The sequence below is a fragment of the Salvelinus alpinus genome, chromosome 35, assembly GCF_045679555.1.
Source record: "Salvelinus alpinus chromosome 35, SLU_Salpinus.1, whole genome shotgun sequence".
Taxonomy (NCBI): Eukaryota; Metazoa; Chordata; class Actinopteri; order Salmoniformes; family Salmonidae; genus Salvelinus; species Salvelinus alpinus.
The window spans coordinates 14,442,436-14,457,153 of NC_092120.1; the positions used below are offsets into that span (position 1 = coordinate 14,442,436).

The 14,718-nt window shown below is 41.1% G+C and overlaps 2 protein-coding genes across 2 annotated transcripts in view; both read right to left on the reverse strand.

Moving 5' to 3' along the window:
* Window positions 1–294: 294 nt before the first annotated feature.
* On the reverse strand, window positions 295–9,405 carry LOC139564350 (neurexophilin-1-like). Its single transcript, XM_071383816.1, has 2 exons — window positions 9,026–9,405; window positions 295–4,245 (listed from the first exon to the last, which is right to left on the reverse strand). The coding sequence occupies exons 1-2, from the start codon at window positions 9,098–9,100 to the stop codon at window positions 3,484–3,486; spliced, it is 837 nt and encodes a 278-aa protein (XP_071239917.1). The 5' UTR covers window positions 9,101–9,405; the 3' UTR covers window positions 295–3,483.
* Window positions 9,406–9,831: 426 nt separating this feature from the next.
* LOC139564180 (thrombospondin type-1 domain-containing protein 7A-like) overlaps window positions 9,832–14,718 on the reverse strand; it is a 110,577-nt gene continuing 105,690 nt past the window's right edge. Inside the window, exons 27-29 of the mRNA XM_071383440.1 lie at window positions 14,411–14,624; window positions 13,687–13,774; window positions 9,832–11,934 (exon numbers count right to left, since the gene is read on the reverse strand). Of these exons, the coding sequence (XP_071239541.1) occupies window positions 11,844–11,934; window positions 13,687–13,774; window positions 14,411–14,624 (393 nt within the window). The 3' untranslated portion in view covers window positions 9,832–11,843. The remainder of the gene's footprint in view (window positions 11,935–13,686; window positions 13,775–14,410; window positions 14,625–14,718) is intronic.

Genomic DNA, 14,718 nt, shown 5'->3' on the forward strand with positions numbered 1-14,718 from the left:
GTTCATACCTAGTTCTGCCCAGGGGCATTAATCCAGACTAATGAAACGATCCTATCCTCTGTGGCTTTTTAATCTATTCACTGGGAAAGTAATTGACAAGCCACAGTATGTGCATTAGGATAGCTCCATCACCAAAGGACAGCTGTCACTAAAGCAATTAAAATGACAAAGTTTAATTAATTCTCTCTAGTTTTACCTGATATGAGACGTTCACAATGAGTGAGCTTTCATTTCCAGGATAGTAATAGCGTTTGGACGAGAGCAATTCATTTGTAATTCAAAAACCACAAGCCATTGTCTGCTAGAGCTTTAATACGTCAGTATTTCACACAGAAATTAACACCACAGATTCAAAGCAAAACACAACATGAATTCTGCAATAACATAACAAGATATGAAATGACAATAATGAATTACTCTGGAATTAGATGCCAATTGCACATACTCAAATAAGTCATTTGACATCCCATCTGATTATCTGTTTATGAGTGATGTGCTATTTGGCCACTAATATAGACGTCATATCAGATAAAGAGCTAGGCTAAACAAGTGTACCTAGCCCTACATATAGTAATTGAAGGACTGCAACAAGCATGATACTTAGCATGCTTTTAGCTTAGCTTCTTGAAAAAAAACAAGACACAATTAATTACGGAGCCAACTACCTCCGACACCAGGAGAGCAGGATCCCAATAACTTTTTAATCCACCTAAATGTCAAGGCAATGTTTACAGGTCTCCTCCTCCTCCCAGTCTCCAATGGCTGCCAAAAGGCCAGTGGTTAGTCATCTGTTTACTCCTGCAGCTGCTGGGTGTCATTGGGAGTCTGAAGGAGAAATCCCCTGATTCTATCTGCCATTTGTGACAGTTCCCCAGACCACATTAATCAGGAAGGTATCTGAGAGCAGGAGGAGACCAGAGGCTTGGTGTACGGCTATGGCCCAGGACAACTGCACCAACGGACTGGATCTGGGATGGGGGATAATTCACTCATTAAAAGCCTTGTGTTAATCATGCAGTAGTATATTACAGATGGAGAGTTTCCTTCATAGAAATGGTACCAGATAGAGCTTAGACTCAGAACCAAGTGCAACTATCGGACATGGCCCATCACAAAAGAGTGCAGTTGAATTCATATATATATTTCAAAGAAATAATAATTAGCCATAAATCAAGTATAATGTATTACACAAAATGAAGACGAGTGTCCAGTTTGGCAACATATTTAACTGATCTTATACAGAAAATGACTCTTTATAAAAATGGAAGACCCACTCGAATAATATAATCTGAAACATTTGTCATCCAGTAGCCATGATGACAGATAACTGCTCTCAATTTATGAGTCAAATGTTAACGTTTATTTCTGTCAGCTTTGTTCATTCACATCATAAATCCCTGTTCAGACTCTCTTATCACATAGGCCCCTCTCTTCACAGGAAACAAAACCTATTTCTTATAAAGTACCTTGTCAAATCTTCCATTTCATTTTTCAGTTGTGTCAACAACAAACGAGTCTGTGTGCAAGTGTACAGTACTGAAATACCCGGTAGTAGTTGACTAGTTAGACTAGTTAGTACAATGCAAACCGCATAAAGAACTACACCTCAAGGTGGCTATCAACCTCATAAAGGATTTCTATTCACATTGTGTGTCAGTGTAATTCCCAGACATTATTGTCTCACACAGGGATGACAATCACAGTGATGGTTCTCAGAGATGTTTCACAATCAGCTACAAGCATCACATTTGCATAATGAAAGCTCAATGGCCAAATCGAATATCCAGTATCATTATCGTATAGTGTTATTACATCATCATCATCATCCAGAATTTGCGTTATTGATGTCAGCATTGGTTGTTATGTGTGGAGAGATGTCCCTGCAGTTTAATACATGTCCTCTGGCAAGCAGCACATTTTATGCTGTAACTTCCTTTGATTTCATTGGTTTAATGTTTTATAGCGAACAGAGTGGGGACTCTTTACTGTGTTTTTTCCTCATGGGGCAAACATAAATGGTTCTTTTTTAAATATTGAAATACACTTAGATCCATAATGAATGAAAGTCCTCCATTGATCTGATTTACTCTGCATTAACTTGTGTCGGATAGGATATAACTGAGGGCAAGAGATTGCTATCAACATGGCATCAATGTCAGAGCTGAAAACCATTGCTAACATTTTGTTCTTTGTTATCTACCAAAAACAATGTACACTGAGTATACAACACATTAAGAACACCTGCTCTTTCTATGATATAGACTAACCAGGTGAATCCAGGTGAACGCTATGATCCCTTATTGATGGAATTGGTTAAATCCACTTCAATCAGTGTAGATGAAAGGGAGGAGACCGGTTAAAGGAGGATTTTTAAGCCTTGAAACAATTGAGACATGGATTGTGTATGTGTGCCATTCAGAGGGTGAATGGGCAAGACAAAATATTTAAGTGCCTTTGAACTGGGTATGGTAGGTGGCAGGCACACTTGTTTGTGTCAAGAACTGCAACACTGCTAGCTTTTTCATGCTCAACAGTTTCCTGTGTGTATCAACAATGGTCCACCATCCAAAGGACACCCAGCCAACTTGACACAATTGTGGGAAGCATTGGAGTCAACATGGGCAAGCATACCTGTGGAACGGGTTGACACCTTGTGGAGTCCATGCCCTGAAAAATTGAGGCTGTTCTGAGGGCAAAAGGGGGTGCAAATCAACATTATGAAGGTGTTCCTAATGTTAGGTGTACTCAGTGTTTATCTGTAGGAAATGTTTTTTTGATATAATTGTTCTTATTAAATGTAGCCTAGATCCGAGATGCCTGCTATTTAGTGTGTATTTTCCCCATGTTGATGTTTTAATAATTCACTGAGACTGAAAAATATTTTTTTTTGGAAGGATCTGTATTTCTGGCTGTCATACAGATACAAACATGCAACGAAATAGATGGCACGTCTTAATGCGTTCTGACACTTTCCTTCACAGTAAGTCGGCATCTACCTATTTCATTTCCGCTTTGTAATCACCAGTGACAAACAGAAATGGACAATGAGAGAGAAGGAAAATGAAAAATGCTATTCTATCAACACACAATTAGAAGACCGAAACCCGTTTCTAATAGAATAAAGTGGGCTTTATCAGTTATTATTTACATAATGACAAATCTTCAGAGAAGGCTCCGGCTGAGCACTTTCTTATAGCTACTGTAGAGGGTCAAAATACATGAGTAAAAAGTATGCCAAGCCAGGAAATTTTGCGTCCTAAATGCTCTTACAATGGCCATAGGGAAGGTCTGCTCAGTGTAGCGATCTCACAAGCAGCAGGGATGCATTGGCTTTAATAATACCTTTTAACAGTTCTGTTCCGACAGTAAAGCATCCTCCCCTGTTCTATTGAGGGCCGTGCCAGCCTAGCTCAAATCAACTGACACCTCTCAGGAGCGAATGCCCTGTCTGTCTCTGTTCCTTTCCCTTAGCCGCTCAGCCAATCACCCGGTGGGGAGGTAGGGAGTATCGCTGTGGTAGTTGTAATCCGGACACACTTTCTGCACCAGCTTGTAGTCGGTGCTGTAGAAGGAGATGTAGATGCAGATGACTTTGAAGGGCTTGGAGCACAGCCAGGACACATGGCTCTGGGTCTGCTCCTGAGGGCAGCTCTGCGAGGGATCGTGGGAACACAGCGACTTCCTGGTGCCCTTCTCCACCTTCTCGTACTCCACCCTGCAGTTGAACAGCTTGGTGTCTTTGGGCTTGAGGACCGTCGACTGCTGCAGCTGGAACTCCACGGCCTTGGTGGGCGGCACCAGCCCCACCGACACGTTGCCCTGGCCCGTAGCGTTGTGGCGGAAGTAGACGCTGAACGTGCCGTTGCCGTGGTCTACGATCTTCCCGGTGATCAGCAGGTTGAGCTTCACTGTCTTGATGTTGGAGTGGAAGTCGCCCCAGCCGAACATCTTCTTGAACTTTCCTGTCTTGACGATGGGTCTCCTCTTGGATCGGGAGCGGGGGTCATGAAGGCTAGAGGTGTTGTGGAGCCAGTCCCAGAGCTCCTGTTTAGAGTACGGTTCCAACTTGTCATAGTTCAGATCCAGGCCAGACAAGTTCTTGTCATAAAAGCTCTGGGAGAGCAGACGACTGATGGATAAGTCCTTGCTGGTGTCTGTTGTCCAGAGGTCCTTAGCTCTTGACTTTGGTCTCTCTGACTTCAGAACGTCTGAACTTCCAGAAGCAGATGAATGGGCACTTGTAACCTGTGGAAAACAAAGAGACATTACAATCCTATATCAATGATGAAACACAACAGGCATGCCGTGATTGGCTTAAACCATTAATAAGCCTGCTGTGTAGGATAAAAAGTGATATGTCCTTGATATGCCATTGTTTTGTTTTATACCAATAGATCATACATGAACTGTAGGTCTGAAATGGCAATAAAGTCAATTCCCATTTGAAATTCAGTGATGCTGAAGGTCGTGACTAATGGATATAGAAAGAATATGTGACAAATTCAGTGCATGACACAATTGCCTCATATGAACACAGTGTCCTTTATCAAGAGTAAGGATATTCCAATCCTGCCATACATATAGATGACTGAAGCGTTTATTCAGTGGCCTACAGACGTGATGCAACACCAGACTATTACCTGCTGAATGTACCCTGAACGGTTGATTGATGATTCCTTTACTCCGGCCCTCATAATAATACAGATGACAGGGCTAAGATTCCCACTGCTCTTCACGAAGAATGGTGACAGTGATGGCCTAACCCCATCTGTGGAACGTGACAGCAGATCTATCTGGGCAAAGTCTTACATCTTGTACCTTTACCTCAGATCAATACTAGGAGAATAAGGTCTTCTCTCTTTCACAAAGTTCACTGGATGACATTGCGGTAGGGTAGTCTGTATATTGCAACAGTTATAGAGCGAATGCATGTTGGATTTGGACATAGAATACTTCATTTGAAAAAGGTCATTTGTGGTGCTCAAGCCTAATTTCAATCTCATCTTTGTTTTGGACCAAATATGACTTCATACATTGAACATGAAAACTATGGGGGAAAAAATTATAATCTGCCATCTTGATTTAATTTCAAATTTTTCTTCAGCAATGTGAGTTATAAAGGGGACAGTTTACTAAACTCTGGTTAAATAATTGGTATTTTTTTGCACTTCGCACAATTATTTTGCACTAAGGAAATGTCGCTGCAATGTTCTTTAACTTATACATTTGCGTTCTCCATCTGAAAAGAAATAGGAAAGGTTGAGTGCTTCAGTTTCATTGAATAGGAAGTATGACCCATAATTCAAATAAGCCCCATTTATTTCCCAAGGCTTTCTCTTTCCTGATTCATTAGCAGTGGGGTCTCCAATGACCAAATGAAAAATAGCTTTCATAGAGCTGTAATTACCTGTGCTGCTAAATGACTGAAGCTCAATCTCAATGGATTCCCCCTACTTGGAAGGACAGCCAACCATTTTTTTCTCTCTCTCATTTAACCTTTATTTAACCAGGAGAAAGACTCAAGGTTAAAAGCTTATTTTGCGAGGGCGACCTGGAAAATAAAATAAGGATCTCACAACATATATCCCATTTACTTGATTCAGACATGATTCTCCTAAGCAATCATATGCACAATTACACTGTATAGGGTACATCTTAAATTCCCAACATTTTCTTGAGAGCTAGCTTGGTCCTTACTGTCTTGTCATGAGGGTTATTATACTGGGTTCAACACTGACATCCAATTAGTTTTCATCTGAAGCACCTGACAGCCTGCGCAAACTGTCATGGTCGGGATTAGAGGGCTCCATGTCACGTTCGCAGAGACCCCAATTCACAGATTATAACCAACCTGTAATCCACACGACAGAGATTAGGCAAATCAAGGCTCTCCTGACTAAACCAACATTTACATCAAGGCAGCCTTGTCTGTGGAAACAGGGGAAAAGGCCAAGATTACCTCGCTCTGTTTGAGAGCATGTGAGACGGAGAAGACAGAAAATTAAAAATGTTTCGCTGGTGTTAAATGGAGGTGGAGAAACAGGTTGTCACCAACAGCTGTACTGGGGTGAATTTGAAAAATGTGAGGCATTGCTCATCAGCCAGTTCTAAATCTCACTTTCTGTCAATCTTACCTGTGGCCTCAAACAAACCAGAATTCCTGCACATGATTACACAAATGCTGGGATGATTTTATCATGGAGGACATACCCTGTTAAAACCTTATTGGAAATACCCTAGCGAGTCCTATTGAAAATACCCATGGTCATAATGTGGTAAACACAGTAGATGGATGAACCTGAATGTTATCTCTTCCTGTTAAGGCATCCTTTCCCTAGATAGAGGAAGATAAAGTATGGTACTGTACAGTAGCTTCCCTTAAGATAAGGAGGATATGCTATAGGTTAAAATCCCAATATAACAACAATGTCTTGTACTGATAAGACAACCTTGGTAGCTAAAAAACACCTAGGAGAGACTATTAAAAATGTTTGAGCTTTCATTCACTGAAATGGTACTGCAGCTGGAACTCTTAGGGGGGTTTCTGGGGCAGACTTGTCTCTTCTGACAGACTGTTACCATTTTAGCAACTAAATGAAGTTAATTCTGGGTGCTGAGACTAGCTGACACTTCCGGTTAAACAGTCATTAGAGCTGGAATGGTTGGAACCAGCTATCTCTATTCTTATTCAAAGCAACAATGTCGTCCATCTTGTTTAGGTAGTTGGAGTGGTTTGTTTACCATATCTTGGCTCAGGATTTTGTGTTCTAGTGAAACAAAATTGCACCATGTTGATTAATCAATATACATTCAAGAATCATGGCCAATCCACACCTTCTATTTAGCATATAAAGGTTCTTCACTGACATGACATACTTGAGGTCCCTTTCAACTCTCAGCTACCATATGTGCCTAAATGAATCTCAGAGAGCACCTTACAGCACTGGTCAATCAGAACCATTCAGAATCTGTGAGTCCGCAGGGACATGATTCCATCGTTCAGTGAGCCGAATGGAATTGGATCTAAGCGCAGTAAGACTGTATACATCTCCAGGGATATGTTTTAGGGCAGATGTGGCCTACTCTTCTCCTGGAGAGCTACTCCCAGCAGGGTTTTGTTCTAGCCCTAATCTAACACTTGATTCTACTAATCAGTAGCTCTCCTGGGGGAGCTGGCCATCACTTTTTTAGGGGATCGTTTGGTTGTACTGATATCCAAATTGATGTTGGAAAATGTAGGATTTTCTTTCTCTGATGTTTTCATGGATCAGCTATAGCATTCTCCGAGATGAACAGCGATCAACGTGAAATCACCAGAAAGCTCGGTCTCCATGTTACCCCCACTGTTACCTGAGGGGGTCAAAGATTATGGGCTTTAGAGTGAGGCATCTCAAGACATCTCAAATAGGTGTGAAATAGAATGATAGACTATCAAACATAGCAAACTTAGGGCGGTATTATCGCCGTGAGGTCTGTAGAGGATCAAAACGGTCAGTAGTTGGACTGAGGGTATTATCGTGGCAACAAAAAAAAAGCCACTAGTTTCTCCAACTCACCCAGAGGATAAATACATAATCATATTATTTCACACACGAGTTGGTTCAAAGGCGTCCAAAATAAGTTTGCGAGGTTCCCATGGGTCTGTCAATCTGTCGAAGGAGCTCGAGGCTAGAGTTTAGGATGCGCCGAGCACGAAACAATTATGAGCACCCCATTAAAGCATGGCGAAGCAATTTGGAGGCGAAGCCTGGAAAAACATTCACATCAAGTGGTACAATTGAGAGTAAACACTTTCTATACCTCCAACACTTCATGTTTACAGTACTGTAATGACATTTTACAGTAATTTAGTATTAGTTTAATATAATTGCATCATAATCCACTGAATAAAAGTGTTCCTTAAAAAAGAGAAGGCTTCATTAGTTCAGGGGATAAAATGATTAGTGAGCCTAGTCAAGTGTGAAATTGAGTTCATCATTTTCAAGACTGCGAATTAAATTCGATAATGGGAGTTAAGTCGTAGAAACAATTATTATTAATTGACTTATCTCAATCACTATGCAAATGAAGTGCTGATAACCCAAGGTAACTACTGAAGATTAGTCAACTTTGTGAGATTAAGTTCAAATAATGTGTAAGAGACAATTTGGGCCTGTTTCTCTTGCTTGTCTGTTGACAGATTTACCTCATGCAGGGTTACTACGTACCAGAAGATTAACACAATTGGGATGTCAGAAACTGTGATGGCATAACAATAAAGATATTATGTCAAGCTTCTCAAAAGGTGAAATGTCAAGCACTAGTACTTTTCAACGGAATTGAGTGACTCAAATGGGAGAGTAATCTGAGTTGATTGATTCAAATTAGATCTACAACCATCGGAATGGGAATGACAAAATGTTTCCCTCTGCCCACAACACAATAGTACATCTATTAAAACAATAGATGAGATAAAGATGTAAAGGGAAATTTCACAGTGGTTCAACTTCATATTCATCATCTCCAGCACCAACCTAACATCAATATATGGGAAAATGGCACGTTTCTATGTTTTGTAGTAAAAAAACATAAAGGAAGATAAGTGTTTCCATTGACATCGTCCGTGTGCATCTTGTGATTTTAACCAATTGTTAGTATGCATTGCCTACTAATTGTCTACTAATTGGTTGATGATGTCATTGGAGACACTTTTCTTCCTCTATCTTCTTTACTACAAAACATAGAGACGCGCCATTTTCACATATGTTGATGTTGGGTTGGTGCTGGAGATGATGAATATGAAGTTGAAATATGGTGACATTTCCCTTTAAGAGTAAAATCAAAGACTGGTGCTCTCCAAGGTGCTGAAAAGTATACTCAAAATATGTATGCAGCATATACATTTACCAAACACTTGTGAGTAAAAAGATCTTTGGAAAAATGCTATGGCACAGACAACATCTGTACATTTAGCTGGTAGCTTTGAACTCAAGATTTCAAAAGACAGAAAAAATACTAGAGAATTTACAACAAAAACTCAACTTACCATAGAAATGAGTGACAGGAGAACAAGGCACCAACATGTGGACTTCATTCCTCTTGGTAGTCCTTCACTTTTCATGCCAACCTGTACGCAAAACCCTTTCTTGAAAAAAATCGAATTGACTAGGTAAAAATGCCACAACTAGAGATAAATGACAAAAGGAAACCTGAAAAAGACCCTGGAGCAAATAGCAGGGATCAATCTTCAGATTGACTGAGGGTTGAAAATCAAATGCTCTGTCTATGTTTTGTCTATTGGAAGATATGAATGATACGTTCTTTGTGGCAGGATTAGTGGCGGTGTTGCGTGAATGGTAGTGCTTGTAGGTCTGATTGTCAGTGTGATGTGATGTTTTATAGAGCGAGAGAAAGAGAAGAGAGAAAGAGGCAAAGAGAGAGAGAGGGATAGAGAGGGAGAGCGAGAGGGAGGGATAGAGAGAGAGAGAGAGAGAGAGAGAGAGAGAGAGAGAGAGAGAGAGAGAGAGAGAGAGAGAGAGAGAGAGAGGGAGGGAGGGAGGGAGAGAGGCAGGAAGAGGGAGAGACAGAGAGGCGAGTAAGAGGGGAGAGAGAGGGAGGAAGAGGGAGAAACCGAGAGAGAGAAAGAGAGAGAGAGGAGAGCGAGGAAGGGAAGGAGCGAGGCAGGAAGAGGGAGAGAGAGAGGAGGTAGAAAGAGAGAGTTGGAAAGGAGACTGCAAGAGTGCCTTGCAATATAACTTTTCATTTGTGTCTAGAGAGACATCTAGTGGTACATCTAACATAATGACAGCACACTCTAGAAAGGCATCAATCAACATTTTCACTGTAACTTAGTATGTTTAGAACATTTTCTTCATTTATTTTTAGTAATACTTCCGATACATATATAAACAATCTTTACAAAACGACGGAGTCTTATTTTTTACAACACACAACTTGCTTCAAGAGAACCCCCATCTGTAATATCATACACCCACTGCAATATTCAAACTAAACATTTCTGTGCAATACAAAAGAAATGTTCACATATGTTGACCTTTAAAAAAAAAAAAAAAAAAAATGGTATTTTTTACAAGGAAAACTGACAAAAAGTAAACATTCTCCTCATCAGCTGTTCTTCTAGCGATCAGGCAGTGGTCGAATTCTGCCACTGTAGAACAGCGGCGTCATATTTCCTCTGTATTCATATACTTAATGAAGGCTGCTTAGATGGACCTCAATATATACAGAATATATGATGTAATATTGTACGCCGAGAGAACAAACTGCATCATTATCATATGTCTAAGGGCACTATGATATGGGTCATTGTGAAAAAGGATTTTTCGATAGTCTTAAGAATTCAGAACTGAAAACAACTGTAGTGTTCCTAGAGCCTTTGTCCAAGAAAATGGTACTGTTCAACTTCCGTCTAAATTCATCAATCACCCAATTCATCAATCATTCATCACATGAATCAATGACATACAGTATAAACCTGTGCTGCACCCATTATTAAATATGTTGGTTTCATGAATGTATATGGTACTGTAGATAGTTGATCATTGACAATAAGGCAGAAGTTAGGTTTGCGTGACATTAGAAGTTAGACAAAAATACAATAGTAGTCACACACATCGTTTTAGCTTCAAAAGGGTTTTGTTTTTTGCGAAACAAGTTATCGAAAAAATAAGAAAATCCATTTGCCCATTTATCTTCCATGTACATATGGACTATGTTTCATATTTACAACATTTAAACCATTGGAAATATCTCATTGTAAGCAAGAACAGAATCAATGGTCCTCATTTAAGTTGTCTATTCGATTTCATTCAGGCAGAGAGAGGGACAATACCAAGCAAACTACAGTATATAGACCACAAAAGATACTGGACCAAAAACAAAACGAGTTGTGACAAAATAAAATCTATACATATTTACTATTGATTCACACCCCCTGTGTTATAGAATGTAGACATCATCTGCAGTTATCATGTATCCATGGTCTTGAAAATGCCTATTATTTTCACATTTTATTTCCAACTGCATATGGTTGTGTCTTAAGAGAGGCAATGTTCTATGGCAATACAACGTATAAGTCATCATGTGCATATCATGCTGCACTAATGTAGTGCAATAATAGTGCCTGAAACAAAGCAAAAGGGAGACAGGCAATAGATCCAGTAACCAGGGATTGTTTCTCATCTTGTGTTCTCTGTCTGTATATGTTTATCCTTCAAGATAGTCCACTGCCTAGGAATCAACCGGAAACCAAAAGTATCTCTTTGTTTGCGACCGAAGAAGGAGATTTCAGTCAAAATTCAGAAAGGAAAGGAATCCAAGCCTTTTCATGGAGATTTTCTCCCCTTCCCTGCGGTGACTTTTGGCAACGTGCGAACCGTCAGTGCATCCTAAGCCTCCAGCTACTCAACGTTTCAGTGACAAGCAGAAAACACAGCAAAGAAATGAGCTTGTGCTGTTTGTGTTCAAGGAGAAAAAAGTTTGTCTCTTTGCAGCAGCCCTTCCATTTGAAAGCAAAAAGGGCAAACAAAAAAAGGCATTTTCCTCATAGTGAGTGGAGGCCTTGAAGGCTTTTGCTTAAGGAAATATCACAAAAGAAAATGGGGGAAAAAGGAGAACTGCTGCTTGAAATGGACTAAACCCAAATATCTCTAAGTGGAGAAATGTTTCCTCAATTCCAATCTCCATTTAACTCATGAGGACCCAAAATGGATTCAAGATGGCCGTTGGTCTTCTTCTTCTGATCTGCAGATGAAAACATCCCTGTCCTTCCGATGATGGGATATGTCTCTTTGTTTTTACGGCAGGTGTGGCAGGTCTCTGGAGGACTAGGCTATCCCAGAGTCCTACATGTCAGCGTCCCCATCATAGGCTAGGGTGAGAGGTTTCAGTCGGTTGTTCATCTGCCTCTGTCTCTTTGGTTTCTTTGGCTTTTTGCTAAGAGGAAGAGTAGACAACACGTTACCCTGCCTTACAATCTGTACACTACAGTGCAAGTAAAACACCAGCAGCACTAGAAAGTGGCATACTATAATGTCAGTTATAACATATCGCTGCGTTTGTTCTAAATGAACGATATCTCTATAAAACTGACATTTCGGGAAGACATGGGCATATTAAAAAGATAAAAAGCAAGTTAAAGGTATTAGTATGTCCATTTGCATTAATGTCTATGGCCATGCTTCACTTGACTTCTATGGCTCGGAGTTATAAAGTACCTTTTCTATAGGTTATGACAGTGCAAGAATATTACAGAGCTATTTAACAAATGTCACCATCCTAGGAAAAGAGAAGCACGATTGTTGTCCTGCAATCATTAATGCCTCATAAAGATGCATGCATAAATGCTTACTTCTACTGCATGTGTGCATATTTCTTGATGGTAGTGTGAACTTGATCATCCTCAACAATTGGTGTTCCGTGCATTATAAACGTAAGCACCATAATAAATGTATGTGACAATGTATGGTAAATAGAGGATAAACAGGGATGAGATGGCAGAGGGGATTTGATAAAAGCAGGGGAATGTTGCTACTGCTTTAAAATATAGTAGCTATCTATCATGGCCACCAGAGGGCAGTATGGCACCATCATTGTGCCATTTTTCATTTAAGAAAACAAATTAGTCCACAGGAAAAGGCCTGAATGAGTCTTAATGGGGTTGAATTTGTATTTTTTATGTATTTTTTTAATTTAACCTTTATTTAACTAGGCAAGTCAGTTAAGAACAAATTCTTATTTACAATGACGGCCTACACCGGCCAAATCCAGACGACGCTGGGCCAATTGTGCGCCGCCCTATGGAACTCTCAATCATGGCCGGATGTGATACAGCCTGGATGCGAACCAGGTACTATAGTGACGCCTCTTGCGCTGAGATGCAGTGCCTTAGACTGCTGACTACCATCAGTCAATGGTAGTCACATTAGTAGTCACTTAACCCTGGTCACATATTTTGTTCCAGGCCAACACTAACACTTCTGAGTTAACTAATCTTCATCTTGAGTCGTTGATTAGTAATTGGGTGTGTTAGGGTCTGGAAACCACTGCCCTAATGGTTTCGGTTAATGATTTGGTGAAGGTAAGGTCATCCTAAAGTCGGAAGACTTCCTACAACCAGATTCTATCTGGAGCCTACCACCTACAGTATGAGGGACCCCTAGAAGGTGATTTCCTGGGACCTCACCTGCACCAGCAACTTCACACAGCTGGTCAAGCGGGACATGTCATGTGACACTGGTGGAGGGGTCACAGGTCAGGGGTCAACGGTTGGCACTGCAGCTACTCTTTAGCTGCTGCCCTGGCCGCTGCCCTGGCTGCTGCTTTGGCCACTGCTTTGGCTACTGCTTTGACCCAACTCTTGGCAATCGGGGCACGTATAAGTCAACTCATGTACATTTTGGCCCATCCAGACCACCGTCCCATTGGCGTTGGACTCGGTGGCCTGAAGATGGCGGCGCAGGACGCTGTAACTGCTGCTGGCGACAGATGGCATGAAGAAAACAAAACAAACAACAACAAAACAATAAATACACCAAAAAGATGAGGGGGGGATGAACCGACTAATGACTAAATGAAAGGGTTCAACATCTGAAATCAAATCGGACCAAAACAAATCACTACGGGGATTTTTTAATGAATGATGAAGGGATGGATGAGTAAAAAAGGACAAGATCAGAGCGGACTCACCAAGCTAGGTATATCATAGACACTATGAACATGAGCAGTACCAGGGCTCCCGCTGCTACACCATATACCCACGTCTTCAGCTTGCCATCTGTGGAGGAGGGAGAGCTGTCAGTTCAGCTGGCTACACGACTGACTGGGTCTAGTTTCCATTCGTTTCTGGCTTTGAAAATGTTGATCTGAATTGTGCTTTGGAGGACATAGATGTCTAGACAGTCTCAACCTGTTGAAAATGATAAGAGCCCAAGTGCCACTTACTGCCTCAGTGACATGCAGCACTCTAACCAGAAAGCACTATGGTGTTAACCAAGCAAATTAGCTAAGAGCGTACAGGACATTAGCATAATACATAGTATCTCTTGTATTGGCTGCAATCCTGTTGCAGCATCTAACAAACCATCAGCCACATGCTTCCTTTTCATTTCATGCACTTATTTAGCCATGATGAAGGAGTAGCAGAGAAACATTCCTCTGGTCCAAACTGGTCCTCCCATCACTTTACATTCTTGCTATATTTGCTATTGTCAGAAGTGTGTGCAGAAATGTAACTCTCATAAACCAAAAGCTATAAAAGCTATTTACTGTGGTTGATGTAGCTGCATCTGTAAGAAATAATGCCCCCCGCAGCATCTATCTAACTTTCATGGGTTTTACTTTTTGTACTCTGCACCTGCAAGCTACTGAATGTGTGTTCACTACTTCTACGCTAGTGACGTAGCTGGTTCACCTGGTCCAAAGGGCTGCAGGTACCAGGTGCGTCCGGTGCGTCCAGGCTGTATGGTGGCAGGCAGGGTGGGGTTGATGGCACGGCTGGTCTTCACGTCAGTCTTCTTGTCCCAGGCTGTGGGGATTTCCAGGATGGGTATGGGGGAGCACTGGTTCAGCTGGCCACTGGAGGACATCACCTCGGTGTAACCCTCCTCGCACATACACATGCCGGCCTGAAGAGGGCAGTGTTACACACATACTGTTCACTGCTGTGTCTGAATATGTTACTATCTGTCGAATCCTTGCTTCCTCTGTCCTTGTTTCCTC